We start from the raw sequence: 27,597 nt of genomic DNA, 5'->3' as shown, positions 1-27,597 counted from the left end.
GCTCTCGGATTAGGCCTTGGCTGTTTTGGTTTTGAGCTAAAATCTTGGGATCTACTTGGCTCAAGCTCATAAATACTTGAGCTAATGATAGCTCATTAATATGAAAAGGTATTATTCTTGCAAGCTCATTAAGAGGAATTGAATCCTTGCCTCTTCCTCTTCTTGTGTCCCCTCGGTTTTCTCTTTGTGTTATTCCCGTGAAATAATGCAGGGTGCTGATTGCCTTTTCGATTTTTCCCCTAGCTGCTTTCCCGTGACTTCTCCAGCCCGGTTTCTGTGTTGGCTCTTCAAGTCCCTCCCTGGCTGTGTTCCCGTGGCATCTCATACCTGATTCCTGTTATGTTTTGGGAATTATTTTGTGTTGTCTGCTCCTTTCCCGTGGCTGTTTTTTCCCATGATTTCTGTGGCTTTTTTAGTGCTATTTTGAAATAAATGCAAGGCTCTTTAGGTGCTGTTTTGGACTGAAAACTGGCCTAATTTAATGGGTTTAAATGAAGATAATAGTGGTTGTTTGGCTGCCCCTTTTATCCTAAATATAGGAGATGTTTGTGGCTGTTTTAGAGTTTTTAGAGAGGATGATATAATCAAATTTTTGGAAGGCAAAACCTGAGGGTTTTTTCTTCTTTGGGAATAGCTTGCAAGCTATGTCCCCCATCTATAGCTTGCGAGCTATGTTTCGTCTCGGCTACTAATCTCTTTTTTCTCTCTGCAAGTATCGACGCCAATTGTATCTTTCTTCTTAAGGGAATGCAAGTTTAGGAATTTTATGTCAAAGTTTGTGTCTAGGTTAGGATTTTCATAGGTTTTTTGTGTCTTCCTTTCTTTTAAAATTAAAAAAAAATCGAAAAAGAAAGTAAAAAAAATGGATGCAAGCAAAAAATTTGGAAAAGCCCCAAATTTTTGCAAGCAAAAGGCATATGCTTCCTAGGATAAAGAAAATACACCAAATTCTTAAAAAGACAACAAACTACAATTTATACGGCAAACAACAAACTTATAACCAAGGTTTTCAGAACCGGACCGGACAACGAACCGGAAGAAGGAGAGGTTCACGGTTCGACCGGTCGAACCGAGGTCGAACCGGGGTCGAACCGGATGACGTAATAAATAATAATATTATTTAAAAAATAAAATAAAAATTACATTTTCCTGTAATTCATTCATTCAACATTCTATTTTCATAGCTCCTAATTCAAATAAAATAAACATGACATCAATTAAGTTTATGAATGCTTCATAGGATAAAGAAAATACACCAAATTCTTAAAAAGACAACAAACTACAATTTATACGACAAACAAAAAACTTATAACCAAGGTTTTCAGAACCGGACCGGACAACGAACCGGAAGAAGGAGAGGTTCACGGTTCGAGCGGTCGAACCGGATGACGTAATAAATAATAATATTATTTAAAAAATAAAATAAAAATTAAATTTTCCTGTAATTCATTCATTCAACATTCTATTTTCATAGCTCCTAATTCAAATAACATAAACATGACATCAATTAAGTTTATGAAACATAAACAAATAGCATATACTATAAGTGTCTCTTCAAATAAGTCAATAAAACATAAACAAATGCATAGCTTTTGTCATCACACAAAATTTTTAAAATTTTATATCAAGTCAAGCTTCAAAATTAGTTTCTTTTTTTTGTTTGTAATCTAAATATAATTAAATGATCATTAAGCCATACAATCATACAGAAATGATCAAATGACATCTAAATATAATTAAAAGTTATATATTCATACCCATGCCTTAAATTGAGGTTGTACCGAACAAATACTAGATCATTTAGTCTTTGATGCTCTAAATGATTTCTTCTCTTGGTATGAATTTGTTCAAATACACTCCAATTTCTTTCACATCCAGAAGATGAAGAAGTTTGGCTAAGAATTCTAACAGCCAATTTCTGCAAATTTGGTGCACTTGATCCAAACATCTTCCATCATTCATCTAAAAAAAGATTAATATTAGTTAATTAATATTTGATATACAAGAAAGACTAAATACATTCTAACATTTTTATTTGACTTACCAGGCTGCATTTCTTTGGCCATCATTAGAGCAATTGGTTTGCCAAAGCTTTCCAAATTAATACGAAAAAGCCTAACTTCATTCATTGTTGTTGTTGATTTAGGGCATATATCTTTATTTCCAATCAGTTCCACTAAACCTTACATCACTTCAGATTTCATGCAAAAATTTTCTTTATCATATTGAAAATGTGGATTAAGAAAGTAAGCTGCACAATGTATGCCTTGTCTTAGTTGACGATACCATCTCCTCTTTATAATGCTTGTGTAAGGTTTGTACAACCTTTTGGATTTTTTAAACATTAACTTGATTGCTCTCCTTGCTCTGTACATTCCATCATAAAGAAATCTCATAGATGGTTTTTCATCAGAATCCACAATTCTCAATAATCGAATTAAAGGCCCAGTCAATTTGGAACTTACCAAGCAGTCATTCCAAAATTTTATATCCAAAATGATGGATGAGACTTCTTGCCCTTTAACTGTTTTGGAGAGCTTTGAATCAAAGAAAGCTTTGCTTGTTATGAAAGCCTGCAAATCAAGCTTGTGTTCATATAAGCTTTTCAAAGTTATGAAAGTTGTAGCAAATCTAGTAGCTCCAGGCCTTATAATTTCTTTCCAACCTTCTCTTTTTCTTAGCCAAGCTAGAATAAAGACATGATTGTAGACAAAAACTGTAACTTTTGAAGCACTTTTCGCAAGATCTTGAATATGAGTCATGTTCCCAAAATCTCTAAGAATAAGATTTAAACAGTGAGCAAAACATGGAGACCAACAAATGTTACCAAACCTTTCATGCAGTAATTCCTCTGCCTTTTTATAATTTGCAGCATTATCTGTTACAAGTTGTACAATATTTTCTGGCCCCACCCATTCAACAACTTCGCAAAATAATGAACATAATGTTTTGGCATCCTTAGTAATATCATAAGCATCCACAGATTTCAAGAATGCAACGCCCCTTGGACAATAAACAAGAAAATTAATTAAAGTTATATTCCTGTTATCTGTCCAACCATCGGCCATGAGTTTGCAACCAATTTTTTTCCAAGATCTTCTATATGAATCTATCAACAGCTTACATTCCTTTTTACAATCTTGCAGAAGATTAACTCTCAACTTATGATAGGATGCCAACTTATAACTAGGGCCAATTGCAGCTATAGCATCAACAGCCTTCTGTGAAAAAGCAGAGTTTATGGCATTAAATGGAATGCAACTGTCGTAAAACCATCTCCCAACTGCCAAATCAGCACGGTATATGGCTTCTTTGGATGACATTACACTTTTCAATGATGTTTGAGAACCAGGTTTAGTTTTTGGTGCAAAAAAGTTATCTATGTCATCTTTCTTTCTCTTCCCTTTATGAAGTCCTTCATGATGTACATTAGAGGCTTGTGACTTGGGAAGTGATGAAGAGCCTATTTCCTCATCCATATGTTCATCAACAAAAACTGTTGTGTTTTGCTCTAACTCCTCCTGGGTTTGTTGTTTTTTCTTGCCTATTTCTCTTAGATTCTCTTGCATCTGATGACAAATGTCATGTGGAACTTTTTTGCACGAAGCTATGTTACCTCTTATCCCTGCTAGATGTTGTTTTATCCTATTAATTCCTCCACCTTTGTATATAATCCCACAATGTAGACATCTATATTGTTTTTTTCCATCTGAACATTTACTTTCACTACAATGATCCCAAGCAATATCGATCTTTTCACGCATATTATGAGACAAAACTGTTGGTTGATCCATTCTGGATTTAGAAAAAAATCAATTATCATCATAATCTATAATAAATCTCCCATAAGCTATGGGATTTCACTAGATTGAAGAATATATAATAAATTCACAAATGGAGAAGCTATGGGATTTCACTAGATTGAAGAATATATGATAAAAGTTTTAGTATAAACATCTAGAAATGAGCAAGTTATAAGCTCTGCATTATCAACTTCATCTTCAGAAACACAAAAGCCTATGCGATGGAGAAGCTATGGGAATTCACAAATGTAGTTCAATTGCTTCAGCTAGTGAAGCTTCATCTGAAAAAAACAGCCCTCATGGTTCCAAATGATATATCTGATTTGTTTTCCAAATGCACATAAACATTTCAATACTGATTTTTTCACGCACACCATAAACATTTTAATCTCTATCTATCATATCATCATCTTCTTCCAAATGCACATAAACATTTTAATGCCCATCAACACTAACATTAGGGTTACCACAATGCCACATAAACTGAACAAATCCTACCAAGCATAAATGGAGAAGAAATGCAAGCATATCGATACGATTTGGAGAATAAATGCAAGCTTAAATGCATAAAAAATTACCCAAAAAAATTTAAGAACATGCGAGGCTGAGCTCGACGGGTCGGGTAGGAGGCCAAAAGCGACGTAACTTCTTCCCCAACGTGTTCGCCGGTGGCTGGGAGGTCGGACGAGGGAGAAGAAGTGAAGAAGAAGTCTCATTCGCGAAACCTCTGTCGGGATCGTCCGAGGCTCCAAGTCTCGTTCCGTCGTTCGCGTATGCTAGGGCAAACGATACGAGCGAACAAGTAATACACTTATGCCGAATTGTCGATACATAGTTATCTAAGCCGTTAGATCGCAGATCAAGGACTCAAATTACAGCTTTAACGGACCGGCCGGTTATTTCAGAACCCCCCGGTTCAACGGTTCAGCGGTTCAACCGGGATTTCAACCAGTTTTTACCCGATTCTTAAAACACTCGGTTGCTCACTCTCTCCGGACTGCCCGCCGGACCGGTTCGCGGTTGAACCGGCCGGTCCGGTCCGGTTCTGAAAACCTTGCTTATAACATTAAAACAAACACCTTATAAATCCTGACAAGCATAAGACACCTAAAAGAGCTTGCATTCATCGAGAAGAAAGATACAGGTGGGATGGTCACTTGCGGCGAGAAGAAAGAGATTAGAAGTCAAGACGAAACATAGCTCGCAAGCTATAGAGAGGAGAAGAGATGAGGGACATAGCTCGCAAGCTATTCCCAAAGAAGAAAAAACTCTCAGGTTTTTTTATCTCCAAAAATCAGCCACCTAGCATCTTAAAAACTCTTTTTTAGACAAAAACATCTTATATTTATAAGAGAGAAAGGGGAGCCAAACAGCTAACTTCTACCTCCAACCAAACCAATCAGATAAAGGGACAAGGAAGAACAGTAGTCAGCACAAAATAATTCCCAAAAATAGCACAGGAATTGGTAGAAGAAGCCACGGGAACACAACCAGGGAGGAACCCGAAGAGCCAACACATAAACCAGGCTGGAGAAGCCACGGGAAAGCAGCCAGGGGGAAAACCGAAAAGGCACCCAACATCAGTTCACGGGAACAACACAGAAAAAACTGAGGAGACACAATAAGGGGAAGAAACAAGCTCCACTCCATATACCTTTTCAAAATTATGGGCTAGAAAGTGCAATAACTCCTCAAATTAATGAGATAACACATCAGCTCAAGTAATTAAAGAGCTAGAACCAAATAGCTTCCAAAATTCAGCTCAAAACCAAAGCAGCCAAGGCCCAATCCAATAGCAGCCAAGACCCAACCAGGGAGGTAACAAGCAGCCCAAAGACCAAAGAACCCAAGAAGCTTAGACCCCCTCCCTTGCCTACATCAATTCTCCTCTGGTTGAAATTGTTCATCTCCTGATGAAGCTTGAGTTTGCTTTGAATCTTGTCCCGAGGCTTCCGAAGTCTGATTGCAAGGACTATGACTCAAAAAAAAAACATGACTCAAAACAAAAAAAAATCTGACACCAAGACACACACAACAACCATGCTCTAATATCAAATTGATGCAAGCATAAATTAGGAGAAAGCCTAATTTTTTCAAGCAAGAAAAGATTTCCTAGGCTATAAGAAAAGACACGAAAAACTTAAATAAAATTATACAACACTAGAACAATAGACAACTTTCATAGAAATAAAACGACGGTTACAAACTTTGACATAAAATTCCTAAACTTGCATTCCCTTAAGAAGAAAGATACAATTGATGTCGATTCTTGTGGAGATAAAAAAGATATTAGAAGCCAAGACGAAACATAGCTCGCAAGCTATAGAGATGAGAAGAGATGGGGGACACAGCTCGCAAGCTATTCCCAAAGAAGAAAAAACCCTCAGGTTTTGCCTTCTAAAAATCTGATTATATCATCCTCTCTAAAAACTCTAAAACAGCCACAAACATCTCCAATATATAGGATTAAAGGGGCAGCCAAACAGCCACTATTATCTTCATTTAAACCCATTAAATTAGGCCAATTTTCAGTCCAAAACAACACCCAAAAAGCCTTGCATTTATTTCAAAACAGCACTAAAAAAGCCACATAAATCCTGGGAAAAAATAGCAACGAGAAAGGAGCAGGCAACACAAAACAATTACCAAAACATCACAGGAATTGGGTAGGAGAAGCCACAGGAACACAGCTATGGAGGGACTCGAAGAGCCAACACAAAAACCAGGCTGGAGAAGTCACGGGAAAGCAGCCTGGGGGAAAACCGAAAAGGCAACCAGCACCCAGCATTATTTCACGGGAACAGCACGAAGAGAAAACCGAGGGGACATAAGAAGGGGAAGAGGCAAGGATTCAATTCCTCTTAATGAGCTTACAAGAATAATACATTTTCATATTAATGAGCTATCATTAGCTCAAGCATTTATGAGCTTGAATCAAGTAGATCCCAAGATTTTAACTCAAAACCAAAACAGCCAAGGCTTAATCTGAGAGCAGCCAAGGCCCAACCAGAGAGGTAACAAGTAGCCCCAAGACCAAAGAACCCAAAAAGCTTTTGACCACCCCCCCCCCTTGCCTACATGAACTAAAAAGTATGCCAACCACTTGACGATTTTTATTGCTCCCAATCTTAGTTACAGCTTATAATTTCGAATTTCAATTTATTTATTAATTTTTTTTTTATTTCAATTTATGTGGCTTAAGAAAGATCAAAATTGATTCAATAACCAATAACCAAATATTTCAAAATTTTAAACCAAAAACCAAATAGTTAATTTAAAAATCAAACTAATTTTAGCCAAATAATGCACCCCCTATAAATGGCATCATTTTTTAAAATATGACAAGGTCGATCAAGTGCATTCCTGAATTAAGCAAGATATAAGAATGATAGTCAAGCTCCGCAATCTTTCATGGTTAAAGTTGTATATTCTCTAGTAAGCATCCTCCCAATGAACTGATAAATAGTACTGAAAAACCCATTTGGCCCTAAGTCTAAGCCTTGTAGTCAGTTAAAGACACGTACCATTCTAGATACTATGAGTCTAGTCTAGAAAGATCCCTCAAATTTGTTGTGGATTGTGGGTCCCTTGATTCTTTTCAAAGGTATATATCTTCTCTAAGTACTATAAGACTAATCTAGGTATTTCCTTAAGGGTGCTAGTGGAGTATAAGTTTCCCTGAGTTGTTGTATGTCTAGGTAAATACTCTCATGATACCATGGGCATCTCACTCTAAAAGTTATGGAGTTATAAAACACAAACTAAACTGAGGAATTATGTCCACAATATCCCACAGTAGATATGTTTAATGATAGCATGAGTCTAGTTCGGGAATATCTCTCTAGATGTTATCGAGCTATAAGACTCCATAACAATGTTAATGTCTCTTGCGCCTATCCTCATTAATTCATGGAAATGTTCCACTAATCTATATCTAATTTTGACCTTATTAACATAATCCCCTGCATAAAGACTTCTTTTCCATATTTGACATTCCTGAAATATTAACTTACCCTAACCAATAGTATCTTATCTATAATGTTGACCAAAAGAAAAGTTCTTTAATTGAGAGTTTTCTTAGTATCTTAGCCGGGATGTAATTAATCATAAGAGCTTTCTCTTATGGAAAACCTCAACCCCGAAAATTAAAATTAACTATATTTAATTCCCTATTTCATTTAGGAGAAATCTCTTCAATATGCTACTCAATCTAGAAAGAATGTTTTTTTTTTAATTTTATATAAAAAGAAATTAGGATTTGCTTAAATCAAAATTTAAAAACAATGAATAGTAGTCTTTTGTGTGTTTCCATGCACATCTCATAAAAAATTTGCATTAGTGAACTCTAGACTTTAAGTCGCCCTTAATCACTAAAGTTCTAACTTTTATGGATCTTTTGGGCTGGTGGTAGTTAAATATCATAAAATAGATCCCCCATAAAGCAAACATCGAGAGGTACAATCTAGAAGAGAGTTTAACAAAATTACACATTTCTTGCAGAAAGCTTACAGCATGCGAAGCAATTCACGATTACTGTGTTTCTCAAGGAAAACATAAATATCAGGTAATGCAATTATCCTTTATCAATATCAATCATAATACTTTTACATATCTAACATGCATGTTGGAAAATAATGATACAATAGGAATATCAAAAAATTCAGAAAACATAACCTAAGCTCAAATATTTCATATCAAGTGATATAGCTTTAGAAATACTGCGACCAAAAATATCAGAGTCCCTATATATAGACATCTGACGTATGCGATGCCATGATTTCAAGTCATGGAAACCCATCTCCAGCAAACTCAAATGAAAATTGGTCCCATTATAAGATACGCAAAATCTGAACCCTCATACCCCGAAAGGCAAAAACAAAAGATGAACAAAACCATGGCTCTTCATTCAGCAATAAACATACCTAGCAACTACTATCAAAAGAGAAACAAAAACAAGCAAATGATATAACAAATTAAGGTAAAAACACACCTTGGACATGACTCTATACGAGATATACGCCTGCACTCCATTCCCCAATTTCACCGGGTCAGTCACAGAGACGGATAGAAAAGGCTGCCCCGACGGAGATCTAGGACTCTGTGAAGGAGAAGACCCCGAAAATGTCCTCTGCTGTAAAAAGGGCAAAATGGAAACATAGAACAGATCAAATTGGTCTCAATCCCGCAGTTCGATGAGGGTTGAGGTTTTGAAGGTACCGTGGAAATCATCGCCTCTTCTTCTTCTTTCAAGCAGCGGCGGAGGCTACGACGAGGCTGAATCGCGGCGCCGGGAAGATCACCGAGGAGAGTGGAAGCTTAGCACGGACTGCATCGGGCAGCAAATCAAGGGAGACGTGGAAGAAAGAACTTCTAGGCTCTGTGAGTACTGGATCGCCTAGAAACACGGATCTCCGTAACCGGTTAGTCTGGCTCACCCGATGGGTTAGGATCGATCCGGAAACATTTAATATGAGACTTATGAGCGATAAAATTGTACCAAGTTTTTATAATATTAAGTATATAAGACAAATTTTATAGTAATAGTTTTTTTTAATTAGTTAATAGACATTATTTGTGAATAATATAAATCTTCTCATTAATATGTTAACTGCTAGAATATTCGCGGCAGTAAATAGAGTTTAACGTCCTAATTTTACACAAATAATCTATACAAACAAATAAGAGGGGAGAAATAATGATAAGATACATAAGAGTTTTACGTTAAAAATCAAGAAAAGAAAGAAAAAATTTACCATGTTTTACCCAGTTAAAATAATTTATCGTATTTAATTAAGTTACAGATGAAGCCCTACCTTGAAGGCATTAATAAAGTAGACATCGCATTGTTGAAGTTGAGATAGCCATTTGATAGGATTCCAGCATAAATCTAAGTGTTTAAAGTTGGGAGTCGGAGTTGATGTCGAAAACATACGTGTAACACCAACTCAATTCGTGTGTACTTGCACTTGTTATGACTCGATATGGTAAGGATAACCTATTTAAATTTTTGCAATCATGTCCTTTATAAGTATATGTGAGTGTTCTATGTGTATATGGGGTGTTTGAATATATTCTGAAGAGGGTCGCATGAGTTTGTGTGCATAATTGAAAATTTTGAAAAGTTCTCCTAAGGGTGCCGCTGCTTCAAATAAGCATTGTTGTGACATTGAGCTCTGCCTTTTTGCCAAATTAATTCAAATTGTGGTGTTAGGGTAGGTGCTGCGATGTCATGCTCTCTAGTGGGTAGCGCTACGGTACTACAGGGTCAAGCGTCTAACTTAAATCTTATGAAAATATCACTTTTCACTCATTTCATTTTTTTAATAAAAACTCATTCTCCGTATTCCTTTGGCAGCTAGCTAGAGAGGGGGGAATCCTAATGATACGAAGTTATATTTTAGCACCTTTGGTTCATTTTCTGCAGTTACTCTATTCTAAAGTTATTCAGATTGAGGTAGTTTACATTCTATTCATCTCAATTTAAAAATATACAAAATATTTGATATTTTTCTGATTAAATTTAAAATTTCGTAGTGTTAAAAAGATAATAACTTTATAAGTGCTAAACTTTGTCCTTATAACTTTCAATATGTTGTAGATATAACTATTTTAGACATTTATGTAATTTTTAAAAAAGATTTTATAGGGTAATTTGCAAAGTGCATTATTTTTATCTAATTAGAAAGTAATTATGATTCCATAAAATAATGTTAGAGTACAATTAAAACTTCAAAACTATATTTCAAATAATCTTGGTAGTCTGATTAACTTCTAAAATTATGATATTTTGCCAAATACAGTCCATTCAACTACTGTCTCCCAAGTATGATTCTTCTAACCTCTATCACTTACCGACTATAGTCCCTCTGACCTTATCGCCTGACTATGGTCCTACAAACCAATTGAACTAGCTAACATTCTCTTAAGAATAGCTATCATTTTATTCTCCAACCATGCAATGTGATCTATATAATATATATTTTAGCCAGCGCCCTTCTCTGAGTAGGGCATTATTTGTAATCAACCACCAACACTAGTGGATTCATTTAAACTGGGTCAGGCCCTAAGGTTTTTCTCCCTTTTTAGGGTTTTTCATATAAAAATTTTGATGTCTCTTAGAAATATTACACCCCTCTCTTTTATCCATCATTGTATTAGATCTTTATTCAAATCTAAGACATTAAGCTCTATCTTTCTATTACTACGAATATTCTATGACATAATAGTTTGGCATTGTTTGTGAGACCTTAATTCCTAATTAGGGGGCAACCTTGACTGGAACCTCAAATGTGTCTGTGGCCAAGAAAAATTCCTCCAACATTTTTAATATCCAAGATAATGCCACCAACAACTATTTTTTTTAATAAATACAAGGATGCTTCAAGTAAAATTCAAGCACTATATGGTCTCAGCTTATACCTCTAATTTTTAGATAACATCTTATTATTGACCTCAAAAAGGCATTAATGGTCTAAAAACAGACCTATATTTACTTTTGATTTGGGATAAAAGACATTCCCCCCTCCCAATCAAAGCATAATCGATCCCAAGAGGGTTTGATTTAACAACTCCCACACATGTCAATATTATTGAGCAATGCTCTGATAAACAACCTCAGATATGTCAAATATCTTTGGTGGATTCCCTCAACCACTTCAATACAAGTTAACGTTATTAAGCAATACTCTAATAAATAACCTCAGATAAGCTAAATATTCTTGGTGGACTCTCTTGATCTCTTATATGCATGTTAACATCAGTAAGCAATGCTTTAATAAATAATCTCAGTTAAGTCAAATATTCTAGATGGATTCCCTCGACCTCTTCCACACAGGTTAACATCATTGAGTAATGCTCTAACAAACAACCCCGGATAAGTTAAACATCCTTGGTGGATTCTCTAGATCTCTTCCACGTATGCTAACATTAGTAAGCAATGCTTTGATAAATAACTTCAGATATGTCAAACATTCTTGGTGGATTATATCGACCTTTTCAGTATAGGTTAATGTTAGTGAGTAATACTCTAACAAAAAATATCGGATAGGTCAAACATCAATGGTGGATTCTCTCGACCTTTTCCACACAATTTACCATTTTTGAACGACACTATGACAAATAGGTTAAACATTCATTATGGATTTTCTCAACATTTTTAATGCAAGTTAATAATATTGAGCCACACTCTAATAAATAACCCTGGGAAGGCATCCCATGAGGTAGCTTTGAAGGTAAAAGAGTCCATGAGAGCAAGTAATTGACAGGGTCACCACTCATTAAAAGTTCTTAGAAGGATAAAAGCCTCAAAAGGCATAGGAACACCAAAATCCTTATAATGATGAAAACTTCAAAAGGCATAAGTGCATCAAAATCTTATAAGGCTAAAATCCTCATAAGATATACATTTCTTTGATTATTTATAAAAATTTTAGAAGACTAAAAGCTACATAAGGGATAAATTCCTAAATCTAGTTGCTTTAATTGGGGGCAATATATCAAAGATGCAAAATGGTCTTAATTGCAATTGGGGGATAAGTTTACAAATTATAAGTATTCTTGGATAAAAATAGAGCAATTATTACTTCAAATAAATTGAAAACAAACATGAATCTCATATAAACATCTCAAATCAATGTATAATGTATAATTTGAAATTAGATTCAAACATATGGTCAACTTCAACTAATATGGGATTCTAAAAAGTAAATAAGATTGTATTGCTTTCATAAATGTCATTATATCTAATATAATCTTAGTGGAAAAGCGCATGCCTAATTAAAATATTTTGGGGAAAAGATTACCAAGCTTCTAATTATTTTGTACCATGAGTGTGCTACTAGATTATTACAATCGATACAGTGTTTGATTACCTCGATCAAGTTATTCACTACCTTCCCCCGCTAACATATATTTCTAAAAAAAATGCAACCCAACCACCATCATCATTATCCTCTCATTTGAATATCATTAGAAGCATACCATCCAATCAATGCCATCAGCTTATCGCCCGAGTGCCAACATCAGAATATCTCCTAACCACCTATGTTAGGCATTCATTGGCATATTACGTGACTCCCTGTATCAAAGCATAAATTTAAGATTGCTAGATCTCTTCTCGATCAATCACACTAAAGTTCTATCCATCTAATGACAAACACCAGGTCTCCTCCCGAGTGATACATTCACCAGATCTTTTCAGACCATCCTCTTATGTAGAAGTTGTTTGTTTTCTTCTGTTATGGGTAGTCTATGGGGAGAATAAACTTTCATCAAACTTCTTCTACACAAAGAGGGGTAATGAAATTTGATAGGGGATGCCTCCTATCTAAGATAGTGTAATGCCTCTAATGTTAAAAGAAATATAAAGGAAAAGGAGAATAAAGAAATTATTCATTCTTTCTTCACAAAGAGGGGTACTAAAACTTGATAGAAGATGATGTCTATCTAGTAGAGTGGAATGCCTCTGATGTTAGAAGAAATACTAATGAAAAGGAGAAGAAATGCAAGAACTATTTCTTTTACACAAAAAGGGGCACTAAGGCAAGATAAGGGATGCCGCCTATCTAAGACAGTTTAATGCATTTAATGTTAGAAGAAATATAGAGAAAAAGGAGAATAAAGGAATAATATATTCTTTTTACCAAAAGAGGGGCATTTGAGTTTGATAGGGGATGCTACCTATCCAAGACAGAAGAATGACTCTAATGTTAAAAGAAGTGCAGAAGAAAAAAAAAGAGAATAAATAAAGAATTATGCTCTTCACCTACCCTTAGGGGGTATTTATAGGTGAAATGGGGGAAATAAATATTCAAGATTTTTTTAAATGTTTTTATTTTTTTTGGATTTTATCAGTTTTTTATTACTACTAAACATAAATTGCAGTGCCAGTTTCACGCACCAAACGGCGTGGGCAGCCATTCGAACGGGTGCGAGTGTGCGCGGACTGTTGGGTGCCATGTGGGTAAGCAAGCAGCATACAGGACAATGGGCAACAAGGCAACTAAACAGGTGTGATAATCATGAGGGCTCATCGAAGGTGTTTGCGAGTGGCAGCCGACCGACTGGTTTGGCCTCCAATTCATATTTGGGCCTGATTTTTGGCTCGGATAGTTCGATTTAAACTTGTTTGCGATCCTTTGGACCTTTTTTGATGTTCCAGACTCAGATTTGACACTTTCAAAGCATAACAGAGCCTCTATAGTCTGTTTTAAGCCATTTCAAAATATTTAGAATATAAATTTTAATAGTTCTTGCTCTGATTTTTTAGCCAATTTTAGGATATCCTAAATTTATGATTTAGGGTATTTTACTTGACTCATGATCCAGAGGGGAAATCCACATTGAAGTCCTGGGAATAATCACACCTCATAATTACCTAAAAATTATAATTTTTCATTTGAATAATTTTAAAACCTCTAACACATATTTTTAGAATTTGTAGGTTTCGATGTTTAGAAATTGGCGCAACTGATATGTCATCAAAAAATTATCTTGATAGGGTACAAATCTCGATGAAAATATAAAACATAAACTTTCAAAATTGTAGTTGGGATCATCCAAACTCTAATTTCAGTATACTTATAGACAAACTGAATGTCTTGAAGAGACAAACCCATTTACTCTAAAATTAGTCCAATCCGAACCCAAATGGGTTAAAATTAAAGGCCAAAGCACATTTAGAGCTTCAAAATATTAATTGATGACCAAATGATATCCAAGTGGGATATTCTTAGAGTCGAATTGAGCGGATCGATGAGACAAACCATATGACAAGATCGTTAAATGCTTACATCATTAATACACTCAAATGCTCAATAAATGATGCATGATTAAGGGGGTTGATATCGGTCATCCATTAAAATATTTCCAATGTGTCCTTGATCTTCTACTATTTACTAAGTATTCCACTCTGAAAAACTATAAATAGACCCCTCGTTCTTCATAAAGAGGGAGGATGAAGAGAAGAAAAATAAAAGATTTTTCTTGCTTTCTCAAGCTTACACCATCAACCAGAGCTCTTCTTGGCCACCAACCATTATTGGACTCTGACCATCAACCATCATTGGACTTATGACTATTCATTATTTATTATTGGATCTTTTCCAAGCAACCAAACATTTCCAGATAGTTACTCAATGCTGATTTATACTGAATTTTCAACAACTGTAAAATATTGATGGAATATTCTCTATTTTTCTATCTAGATCAAGGGGACCAATCTTCTAAATTTTAGAATTCTCTTTAACATTTCCCTAATTTTGAGTTAAGGGATGAGTTAACATCATCCAACTATGATCTTTCTAATCTTTATTGCCCTCTAACTACGAACCCTTCGACCATCGCTTGACTATGGTCCTTCCGACCTTTATTGCCCACCAACTATGGTCCCTTTGACCATCACTCGACTACAATCACACTGATCACTGTCACCTGGCTATGATTTGTCTAACCTATATCACTTATCGGCTATGGTCCCTTTGACCTTCATCGCATACCTACACCAATACCAACCAAATGAATAGACAAGCATTCTATTGAGAATAACTATCATTTCATTATCTAATTATGTAATATGCTCTCTACAATTTATATTTTAGCCAACGCCCTTCTTCGAGGAGGGCATTATTTCTAATCAACAACAAACACTAGTGGATTCATTTAAACTGAGTTAGGACCCATGATTTTTATCCCTTTTTAGGATTTTCATGTAAACATTTTGATATTTCTTATGAATATTGCACCTCTCTCTTTTATTTTTTAGTATACTGGATCTTTATTCTAAGCTAAAATGTTAAGCTCTATATCTCTCTATTGCTATGAATATTGTAGGACAACATATATATTTATTTAGCTGCTTGAAATATATGATTTTGAGGAGATTTTGATGTGTGATGGATGCTCTAGTGCTGAATACATATAGATTCATAATTATTTGTTTTTTTTAATATTTAATATGTGCAAAGCATTTGAAAGTTATAAGAATTTTCTTTTTATAATATGCTAGCATAGAGAGTCTTAAGAGTCTAAATTCTTATATCTTTTTCTATTGGGAGGTATAAAGGCTTAAAGAAATTCTATCAATTTCTATGCTCATATATGAAGTGCATGTTTATTTTTGTAAATGTATAATATACTCTATTTTAATTATCTATAATTAAAACTATGCTTGATATGACAAATTTCTTATTAACTACCTTTAAATTCAATTAAATGTTTAGTAAGTGAATTATTTAAAATTTAGATCGATGGGTATGTCCTACCGAGCTATGTTATCTCACACCTATTATATATATTCTATTTTAGGTTTGGGAAAAGAGAAATAGCCAGTCAAGTAGTTGAGAATTCAGGATTTGATCTTTTTAAATCTTTTTTTTTTTTGCTTACTAAAAGTTAATTAGAAGCTTTATAGTCTGATTTAATTTGAAGAAATCTTAAAAAACTTTATATATATATATATATATTTGTCTGATTGATCCTAAAGAATAACATATGATAAATAGATAGAGTTTTAGTAAGGCAAAACCATTATAGAGTACTACATGTAATACCAACTGAATCCTTGTATAGTTATATCTATTCTGATTCAATCTAAAAAAGGCAATTCACTAAATTTTATTAATTTAGCCACCCCCCTTTGCATGTGTCTAGGAATATTATGTATGCATATGAATATTTGAATTTATTTTGAAGCGGGTCCCAGGGCTCTTGTGTATGATTTCAAAATCTAGAAAATTTCCTTGGGCACTAAGATTGGCTATGTTGCTTCATTAAGCTCTTTGTCTGTTAAACAAAACTCGATGTCATAACATTGAACTCTTTGTCTTTTGGAAAAAATAATTCTAAGCCCCTAGATGCGATATAGTGTATCTCTATAGGGAGAGTTGTGGCACACAAGACCAAGCGCTGCAGCGTTAAAATTTTTTTTTTTAATAAAATATCCATTTCCTCTATTTTAAAAATTATTTTCTCATTTAAGGCAACTAATTAGAGAGAGAGAGAGAGAGAGGATTCTAATGAGAGAAAGATAGAGTTTTGGGTGACTCCTATCCATTTTTTACTATTGGCCTAGTTCTAAAAGTTGTTTGGATCGAGGTAGGTTACATTCCACCTATCTTAGTTTTTAAAAATAAGAAAATTTTAGGATTTTTCTATTTTAAATTATAATTTTGTTAAAACCTGGGATAACTTTCTACTCTTAAAACATTCATGATGTAATTTTCTTGTAAATTATAAATATGATAGTTCCAAACATTTAGGTCTTTTTTTGAAAAAAAAAAATATAGATTAATTTGAAAAGTATGTTATTTTATTTAATTGTAAAATAATTTGATCCCATAAAATAATGTTGTAGTTTAATTAAAGTTTCAAAATAATATTCTAAATAATTCATAGTAATTTAGTAAGTTTCTAAAATATTAAAGTTATGTTTAATTGTTAAAATAATAGGTTATTGATATTGCACACTATGAATTTCTACAAGTTGATTTATTTACATTTCATGTTCTAAATTTTAATGATATATTTGCTTCTCCACTTATATTGTATGATTTTGAGAAGATATAATGTTTGAAAGAAGTTGTTTCTGGCGCTGAATTCATAGGGAGTCATAAGGGCTAATTTTTTTTAATATCTGATATATTTTAGGCATTGATAGTCATAAGAGCTTATTTTCTAATATGTCAGCATGGAGAATCATATGGACCTAAATTATGATATTTATTTTAGTGCACAATCTATTTTATTTTAATTATTATAAATAATATCATGCTTAGTACAATATAGTCCTAATGCAATGCTTTTACATTCAATAAAATGGTTAACAAATTAATTGTTGGAAATTTAGATTGATAGGTGTGACTTATTGAGTTGTGTTGGCTCACACCTATTATACCTTTTGTTTTAGGCCAGAGGAAAGAGAAAGAGCTTGTTGGGTAGCTGAGTTTAGGACATGATATGTCTGAGTCTACATAAACATTTTTCTTGATTTCAGTATAGTCATGACTAGTTTTATTTTACTTTTCTATTTTTGGTATGTATAATTATGTATTGTAGTGTAAATATTGTATGTATATTTTAATGGAAAGAAAATAATTATGGATGAGTTTATTTCATTGTGCGTATTGAAGTTATTTAGAAGCTCTATGATTTGTGAAAGTTCAATGGACGATGTTAAGCCTCGTTGAACTGTCCATACGCACACCAAGAGGGTTGGTGAATTAGTTATTTAAAAATTTCTTTAACAAAAAATACTTTTTTAAATTGTTCAATAACTTAAAAATAAATAACTTTATCACTCTATGTGAAAGCAAATTAACTAGACAATAATTATAATAATGGTGATGATAGTTTAATCAAATGAATATAACATAAACCACAAAACTTTCAACATACAATTTTCATGAAATAAATTACAGAAAAGTAAAATGTAGAAAATAAAAATTAGAATGAGCATAACAAAATTTTATAGTGGTTTGATCAAATAATGACCTACGTCCACTCCTCGGAGTCCTCCACTATAGGTATTGCACTAACTCATTAGCCCCTATAATAAGGCTGAAAAGTCCATACAAGAATCACTTCCATTAACTCAGTGTGATAGAGAACCATAATCCTTTTCACCCTCCTGATGATGTAGAGAACCCTAGAAGCTCTTTTGACCCTCCTTATGAAGGAAGCGAGAATGGAAGCTTTTTAAACTTTTTGGTGAAGGTAGAGTACCTTGCAATCCTTTTTCCCCCTCTTAGTTAAGGCATAGAACCTCAGGCTTTGACCTTGAAACCTTTCTTCATAGAGTAGCCCAAGCAAACCCATAGATCACTATGGAGGAATAGGTGCAAGCTTTGTTGGAGTGACCATGTGAAACTCTTACATTACTTTTCCCTCTCACAAACATCACCTTCTTCTTCTCCACTCTCCAAGATCTCTTTTTGCTCTCTCCCAAAATACATTTAACAGCCAGAGTCTCTCATGTAGAAAATATTAAGAAAAGCTTTTTATATAAGGTCATCAAAAACCCTAAATTTTTAATTCAAACAAAATGATCATACAATATGATTAGTTCAAAAACCAGAAAATATCCACTGCGATGGAACAATCCTGGGATGTATCGTTCAAATAAAGTATATTGATCGTACAATGCAATATATAGATTGTACAATACAATTAGTTTGATTGTCTTGAGATTATATAGAATGGTTGTCAAAATGATTAAAAATTGTCTCTGCTCATCATCCGGTACGATTGACATCTTACCATACGATTTGTTGACAAATCAAGATTTCGTCCATGAAGATACCATGATCATGCTAATGCATTTTGGATGAGCTGAGTTTCATTAGCATGAGCCGAGTCTCTCCAGCACCAAAAAGTAGAGAATACTAAAAGGAAATATCACATAAAATAATAAAAAATTAAAAGAAAGACTACAACAAAATAGGAAACCTAGAAGTTGGGACCCTGATTAGGCGGTGGTGGAGGTTATGGTGGCTGGAAATAGTGGTGAATCATGTAAATTTGCTCACCAAACCATGCCATGTTGGTTTCATGTTGTTGTTGCTGCTGAATATAGTTATTCTGTAGATACTCTAATTGATCAAAGTGTTGTATCAGCGCCCTATAGGAATAAGGCTGATATTATGATGCTAGACAACTGCCCCTTCCTCATCAAAATTTGGCTCTTTTATAGGAATATCCCCTTAATGACGATGAAAGAAGACATAGAAAGGGCCTTTGGAGTAAAAAAATAGGAAATTTTCTGCTTGTGTGGAATATGTAACCTAATATTTTTGGTCTAACATATGGGAAATTAAGTGACCTAGTACAAGGTTGTGCTTACGATGGGTTAAGCATGAGTGAAGGGAAGTGAGTTTGTGAAGATAAGAATTGTTCATTTGGGCTTCATGAAAAAAGGTGTTAAACATAATTAAGTAGGTAACTTCAGATAAGAAATGAGTGATATTTACCCTTTCTCCATCTTTAAGAACAACAAATGTTTGGAGAACATGCTGGATGATATGATCATTTGGATTTAGGGATTGGATAAGTGGCTGATGTTGGTTTAGAGGAGTATTCCTAATAATTGGATTGATAGTGGTTTAGTTATAGTCTCCCTTAGATGATATAATAGTGGGTTGAATCCCTTTAGTGGATAGGTATATTATTTAACTAAATTTAATTTAGTAATTTATATGGGTTGTCTAAAAAAATATGAAGTCTTGGAGGAGAAATCTACAAATACTCATAGACTAGCAAAAAATTTATAATGCAACTCAGAATTAATGGGAAGGCTAGGGTGAGTAGAAATTTGAGAGTGCAACCAGTAAAGAGATCCATTACCCGATAACTAAGAATTGATTGGTCAAGAATGTGGGATGGGATAATTTGGGCCTATCCATGTATATGATAGGCTGCTTCATCGTCCTTTATTAAGAAACATATGTCAGTAAGATGATGAGAAAAATTGCCATATAGCTATTGACGAGCTCATTTTCCACCGATGATTAGACACAAACGTTCGTCCTAAGGAGTCATCCTGTACGATTATTAACTAAACAATTGTACATAATGAAAATGTGGATAATCCAGGATGATGGGCAATAAAGGATCAACCTAACAACATTCAAATCATCCAATAATTTTTGCCATGTGGATCATACAAGACGAATAGAAAATTGTCCAATACGATCTCCAAAAATTGACTCAAATTAACTGTTGGATGTGAGGTGAGTGGTGATTGGAATTTCTATTAAGGACGTACAAGACAAAGTGAATCATCCTAGATGATATGACTAAAAATGAAAATTTCAAGAGATGGAATGGAATGATCAAGAGTATTTTAAAAAAAATGAAAATCATTAAACAATATAAAAATCAAACAAAAATAAATCATAATCAAAACAAATGAATATTTTTTTAAATGAATTGATCAACTCTAGTAAATGTTAAAATTCCTTTGTGAATGGATTGAAAATTAGTAAGAAATGAGTTAGAAACTCTGAAATTCAAAAAAGCTAGAAAATCATTCTTATTAACCATAACTGGGACTCCTTACATGTTAAAAATCTTTTGAAAATAATAATCTAATTTAGAAAAGATATCTAATATGAAAGTAATATATTCAAACTTCATTTTAGAAAAAATATATGATAGAATAATATTACAAAGTAATCAACCAAAATCATGATTTTTAAAAATCAAGTGCTTGAAAATATCAAGTGGCACACAAATTCTTTTAAGATTTAAAGATTTGAAAGAGAAAGAAACTTATTTTTGTTCCTCTTTTTTAATTATCTGGCACACTTTGCACATCTTTTGATTTGTGATATATTTTGGTGTATCTTGCAGTTACTTGGCGATCATTGCACATCTCTTCATTTTTCCTTTGAGCTCATTTTATGCCTCTTGTCAATTTTTGCAAGCTAGCTTCCTTTCAAAAACTTTAAAGACTCTCAGTTGTAAGATTATCTTCCAAATATAAGAGAAGAAAACTCACTCTCTAATATAAAGAAGAATAAACCACAAATCATAATCATATCCATATGATAAATGCAATAACCTGATAGAGAAAACTTGAAAGTGATTTAATTGCTTTTAACATTATTCATATGAGATAGATTACTGTAAGAAGATAGAAGTATCTCAAATTCAAAGTCCAACTTTAAGTTGAATTAGATTTTTTTTCTTCAAAAAGAAAAATATACCCCTAAAGAAGTTATAAGAAGAGAGATAATCATTGATGTTTCTTCCCTTAATTGATTTTGGGAAGTTAAACACTGCCTACTAATTTTTAAAACTAAAAGTAAGGCAAAGATGTCATTTAAGAAATTAGTATTAACAGTGACCATTTATTTGATTCTTAACAAGAATTGAAGAGAAAAACAACTAAAAAATAAAAACATAAAATAGAGATACATAAACATAAATAAACATGCAAATAAAGTAAAAACAAGAACATAAGAAAATAGAAAATAGTAAATTCAAGTATTAATATCTATTACACGTAATCTGGTTCTTAAGATACTAAAAGTTTCAAAGGCCAGATGTTTTGTTAAGATATCAACAAGTTAGCTTTCAGTGGCTACATGGTGTATCACTATGTCTCTTTTAGTAATATGATCCCTAATGAAGTGATATATTATATCATTATTTTTGGTCTTGGAGTAATGGATTGGGTTCTTTGAAATGCAGATGAAACTAATGTTGTTACAGAGGATTGAAATTATGCCTATAGGTAATCCTAAATCAATAATTTATTGCTTGAACCAAAGGACCTGGGCCGTATAACTTCCTAAGGCTATATACTCAGCTTCAATAGTGGGCAGGGCAACTGAGTCCTATTTCTACTGGATCAAGAGACTAAGGACTATCCTATAAATTGATAAGTTCTAGAAGTGCTTTTCTTATCAACTCGACATCCTACATAATATGAATCAGAATATCCATTTATTTTAAAAGAGGTGCTATGCATAGGATACCAAATTCCTAAGTCTTGGATCCTTAAGAGATATTTAAAGATTATCTTAATAGCAGTGAGGTGGGACTCTTTTGGATCAGCCTAAAATCTAGTACAAAGATTAACACTAAATATAATATCAGGTCTGCTAGTAGTCAAGTAAAGAAGTGATCTAATTATTCATCTATATTTCTTTGATCAATATATTTTCCATTTGAATCCTTATCTAACTAAATAGTGGAACTCATGGGAGTGTTGATTGGCTTGGATTTATCCATGTCATACTTCTGAAGGAAATTCCATCATCTTTTTGCCTTATGCTAAATCTCAAAAAGTAAGCCAGTTCTCCCATCATACTCATCATAAATTTTTTACTCATTATTTTTGAGAATTCATTACATAGATTTTTATTAGAAGATCCAAATAGAATATCATCAATATAAATTTGGACAATGAGTAGTTCATCTCCTACCTTTTTCAGAAATAGGATGGTGTCATACACATCTCTCTTTATCAAAAAGTTCTTTCTAGTGGGAATGTGCTTAGCCATTCATACCTTGCCCTAGGTGCCTGTTTAAGTTCATATAATGTTTTTTTTTTAATTTGAAGACTTGATTGATAAATTATGTATTTTTAAAGCCTAGGTGATGTTCAACATACACATCTCTCTTTATCACTCCATTTAGAAAGGCACTCTTAAAATCTATTTGATACAATTTGAATCCCTTAAAATAAGTAAAGGTTAGTAGCACCCTAATAGCTTCCAATCTAGCTACAGGGGCAAAAGTCTCTTCAAAATCATTCCATTTTATTTGATTATACCCCTTAGCCACCAATCTTGCTTTATGCATCACTACTATTCCAAAATCATTCATTTTATTTTTGAAAACCCATTTAGTTCCAACCACACTATGGTCTTTAGGCCTTTTAACTAGCTCTCAAACATTATTCCTTATAAATTGATTCAGTTATTCTTGTATGTCTAAGATCTAGAATTCATCAAATAAGGCTTGATATAAGTTAGTTGGTTCAGTCATTGAGATGAAGGCATAGTGGTTTACTTATTTTCTAAGTCCATGCCTAGTTTTAACACCTTTAGATGGGTCTCCTAAGATTAGTTCTTTAAGATGACTTTATGAATATCTTCATTCTCTAGGCAAAGTGTTTTTAGGCTCTATCCTTTTCTCCAGATTTGTAGATTCTAATCCTTGGGTGACTTATATAACCTCCTCTTCTTCTATCTTATACCCTTTAGAATTATCAGATTCATCAAATACAACATGAGTTATCTCCTCAACAAGTAGTGTTCTTTTATTGAATGCTTTATATAATTTCTCAACACTTGAGTAACCTTTGAACACTCTTTCATCAACTTTTGGGCCAAACTTTCCTAGTTGAGACTTCTCATTATTCATAATGAACACTTTTCATCCAAAGACATGGAGTAAGATAGGTTAGGTGTCCTAACCTTTAGAATTTTATAGGGTGACTTGTTCAGTTCATATTTAACATTAACCATATTCAGAACATAACAGGATGTATTCACTACTTCTATCCAAAAGTATTTTGGAAGTGAGTATTCAACTAACATGGCTTTAGTGACTTCTACCAAGGTCTTACTCTTTGTTTCAGCTACCCATTCTATTGAGGGGTACTTGGAACTAAAAAAATGTGGTCTATCCCTTGCTCCTTATAAAAAGATTCAAGTTTCTCATTCTCAAATTCTTAATTGTGTTCACTATGAATGGTTAGGATTTCACAACCTAGCTTCCTCTGAATCTAAGTGGAAAAAGATTTAAAATTCTTGAATGATTAACTTTTATGAGAAAGAATATAATCTAAGTAAACATTGAATAATCATCAATGATCACATACCCAAAAACTTTCCCTCCTAGGCTTGTAGTGCTAACCGGTTCAAATATATCTATGTGAAGGACTTCTAAGGGTTTTCTAGTGGTAATGTTTTTAATTGAGGGGGAGGATTTGATTTGCTTTCCTAACTAACATGCATCACACAGGTGATCCTTAGTGAACTCTAATTTGGGTATCCTTCTCACTAAGTATTTTTGGATGAATCAGGATTCACGAGCAATTATTTTTAAGCAAAAAAGCAATATCAAATTTAATGCAATTTAAATCAAGTATATAGATTTATTAACTAATAGGTATCACATAGGTGATCATTTTTCCTTGCAAAATAATATTGTTATTGAAGCTTATTATATAGCTGGTAGATAGAAATTTTAATCTAAAGCCTTTATCATTGAGCTGACTAATGCTGAACAAGTTATATTTCAAGCCATTAACTAGTAAAATATTTTCAATGATGAAATTTTTAGAGTTGCCAATTATACATGACCCTACGACTCTCCTAGTGGTGTTATCTCCAAGTGTTACCTTACCTCCTTCCTTGGCCTCCAACGATATGAATTGATTTGTATCTCCAGTCAAATGCCTTGAACATCCGCTGTTAAGGTATGACATGTTCGCATATGGTCTTTTGTCATAGCACACATACAAAATCACCAGACATTAGGTTTTTTAACCCAAATAGGTTTGGGTCCAATCTTATGGAAAGAAGAATAAAATGCATGCATGCTATGTTATATATTTTGTAGTTTTGGTATCCACACTAAATATGTTCTATGGTGAATGGTGCAAGGGAGATTTTCCTAACATACAATAAGAAAAACATCTAACTTCAGGAAAAAAAATACTAATTTATTTGAGTTATGGTTCCCCTTCCTAGGTTTGAATGATGCATGTTGATCTGATGGATTATGAAACTCTTGCATTGTATGTGGTTTTATATTTTCTTTGAAAGTTGATAATTTAGCTTCTAAAAACTTATTTTTATTTTTAAGAATTGACTTTTCTATTTTTGAAGCATACTCCCTACTATCTAAATCATTTGTAAGAGTATCTAAGTTCTTATATGCATTTTCTAGTTCAACATGTAAACTTTTCAAGTAATCATGCTCATTAATTAAATTAAGAAGCTTTTTATTCAATCATCAAATCCACCAAGTAATGTCATATGATTTTTATCTAAAGTGGAATGATCTTTGTTGACTAACAAAAAAAAAAGAATCAATAAAGATAATACTGAACGGATGAAAAAAAAAATCGCCTCTACCGACCCCACTTAGCCAGCAACGCGTCTCTTCAGAGAGTCGGCAATTCAAAACGATAAAATGATGGAATTTGAAATAAAAAAAAGGAGAAATGCACATTCGCTCGGATTCTCATTCAACTAAGCTTCGCCTTTAGTCTTCTCTGTTTGTCGTTGCTGTTTGGCTTTGATTCGCCAGAGAGGAGGGATCGTACAAGCCTCTCCTTCGACTCCTTGTTGCCGTCCGACTTTCCTTGGCCGACTGACTTCATTCCTTCACAAGCGGAGGTAGAGAAATTGCATGTGAGGCTTGTTCAGCTCCTTCATTACCGTCCGACTTTGCTCCTCCTCCGACCTCTCGCCTGACTCGACGCCGCCGGGATGGTTTGAAATTGAAGACCTATGCCGTTGTTTTTTAATCTGGGCATATGGTTTTAAAATTTGAAGACCTCTGGCCGTCGTATATTAGATCCAGCCGGGATGGTTCCAAATTGAAGACCTCACGTAGTCGATCTTAGATCTTGGTGAGATGGTTTGAAATCGAAGACCCTATGATATCGACCTTAGGTCCGGATAGGAAGAATTACGGTAATGCCATCCTGATTTCTCCCTCGATGGGGAGCTGATGCCGGGAGGCTGCCGAAATTTTGGGAAAATTATTGAACTTTTTTTGAAACAATTTTGGAACAATTAAATTTGATTATTTAATTAATTAATAAAAAATTAATTAATTAAAATAATTGATTCATTTTTTTTAAAAAAATCTAAAGTCATTTGAAATTAGCACGTTTTAAAATATGGGATCCATTTTAAAGAAAAATGTTAAATAAGAGAATTTCAAATTCTGAGAGTTTTAAAATTCGAGAGTTATTTAAAAGATTGAGAAATGAAATGTAAATTTTATTTATTGGTTAATTTTTAATTAATCAAATAGAAAATAATAAAAAAATGCAATAAAAAAAAGAGAGAAAGAGTTTCACTAATCAACATATATAGGCTCTTAAACTCTCAACACAATCCTCACCAATTCTCCAACTTACAAGCTCTCACAAACTGTACAAACTCTCAAAACTCTCTAAAACTCTCAAACTGAACTCTTCTACAAGTTCTCCAAAGTCCCTCTTGTACGAGTTCTTGCAACTATTTTTGGACTCTATCCTCTACAACTACGAGCCCTGACTGCTGCAACTACTTACTACGAACACCTATGAACAAACAAATGAAGAGTCAGTACCACTTAAATAAATTGAATGAATACTGAGAAATATAAGCTATATCATTTAGAATGAAATACTGGAAAGCAAGAAAGCCAAATACAAAAAACTAGTAAAGCACAAGTGCTAAAAACATGTAGAGTTGTGGACTACTGTAGTAAGGAAAAGACTACAAGTACAAAACAACAAAAAACACTAACATAAGTGTCAAAGCTCCGAAGTATCAAAATCACAAACTCAAACCAACTCAATAAACATACAATCAAATCCAAACTCAAATCCACATGTTTTAGGGCAGCCTTGTTTATAAGAACTTGGTTGTAAGACCCGCTACCCGGCAACTTTCGTAGGAAAGCAGTAAGCCTGATCTTAGGGGAAAGTTTTAGGTAAAATTGACCTAACTCTTAACCCCAAATTAAAACCCCCAGTAACTTCTAATAGAAGCCATAAGTCTGACCTTTGAGAGAAGTGTTTAGGTGATAACACAAAGCTAGACTCCTCACACGGGCATCCTAGTCTAAAAGGACTTGGTTGTAAGACCCATAACTCGGGCCACTTAACTTACAGGGCTCGGTCGTAAGACCCACCATTAGGCAACTTCTGAGGAATCTATAAGACCTATCTAACCAAAATTCTTCGGGATACATCTAAAAGAGGCCATAAGTCCCATTATCAGGGCAACTCCTAATTGGAGCCATAAGCCCCTCTATATAAATTCTTCGGGCAACTCCTAATTGGAGCTGTAAGCCCCAAACTAAATAAGTTATCAGGCAACTCCTAATTGGAGCCATTAGCCCCAAACTAAATAAGTTACCGGGCAACTTCTAATAGGAGTCATAAGCCAAAAACTAAATAAATTAACGGACAACTCTTAATTGGAGTCATAAGCCCCAAACTAGATAAGTTAACGGGCAACACTTAATTAGAGCCGTAAGCCCAAAACTAAATAAATTAACGGGCAACTTCTAAGGAAGTAGTAAGCCCTAACTCAAATTAAATTAAAACTAAATTCAACAT

At 33.7% G+C, this 27,597-nt stretch overlaps 1 protein-coding gene across 2 annotated transcripts in view; it reads right to left on the bottom strand.

Moving 5' to 3' along the window:
* LOC110099084 (sorting nexin 1) overlaps positions 1–9,251 on the bottom strand; it is a 49,936-nt gene extending 40,685 nt beyond the window's left edge. The window contains exons 1-2 of one of the 2 annotated variants that reach the window (XM_020826118.2): positions 9,021–9,251; positions 8,794–8,934 (exon numbers count right to left, since the gene is read on the bottom strand). In XM_020826118.2, coding sequence (XP_020681777.1) covers positions 8,794–8,934; positions 9,021–9,032 — 153 coding nt within the window. In that variant the 5' untranslated portion in view covers positions 9,033–9,251. The remainder of the gene's footprint in view (positions 1–8,793; positions 8,935–9,020) is intronic. The other variant, XM_020826125.2, reaches the window with a different exon arrangement.
* Between the last annotated feature and the right edge of the window lie 18,346 nt (positions 9,252–27,597).

This window comes from Dendrobium catenatum, unplaced genomic scaffold (genome assembly GCF_001605985.2).
Source record: "Dendrobium catenatum unplaced genomic scaffold, ASM160598v2 fragScaff_scaffold_224, whole genome shotgun sequence".
Taxonomy (NCBI): domain Eukaryota; kingdom Viridiplantae; phylum Streptophyta; class Magnoliopsida; order Asparagales; family Orchidaceae; genus Dendrobium; species Dendrobium catenatum.
The sequence above is the reverse complement of the archived record's forward strand: the minus strand, read 5'-3'. Positions and strand labels throughout refer to the sequence as shown.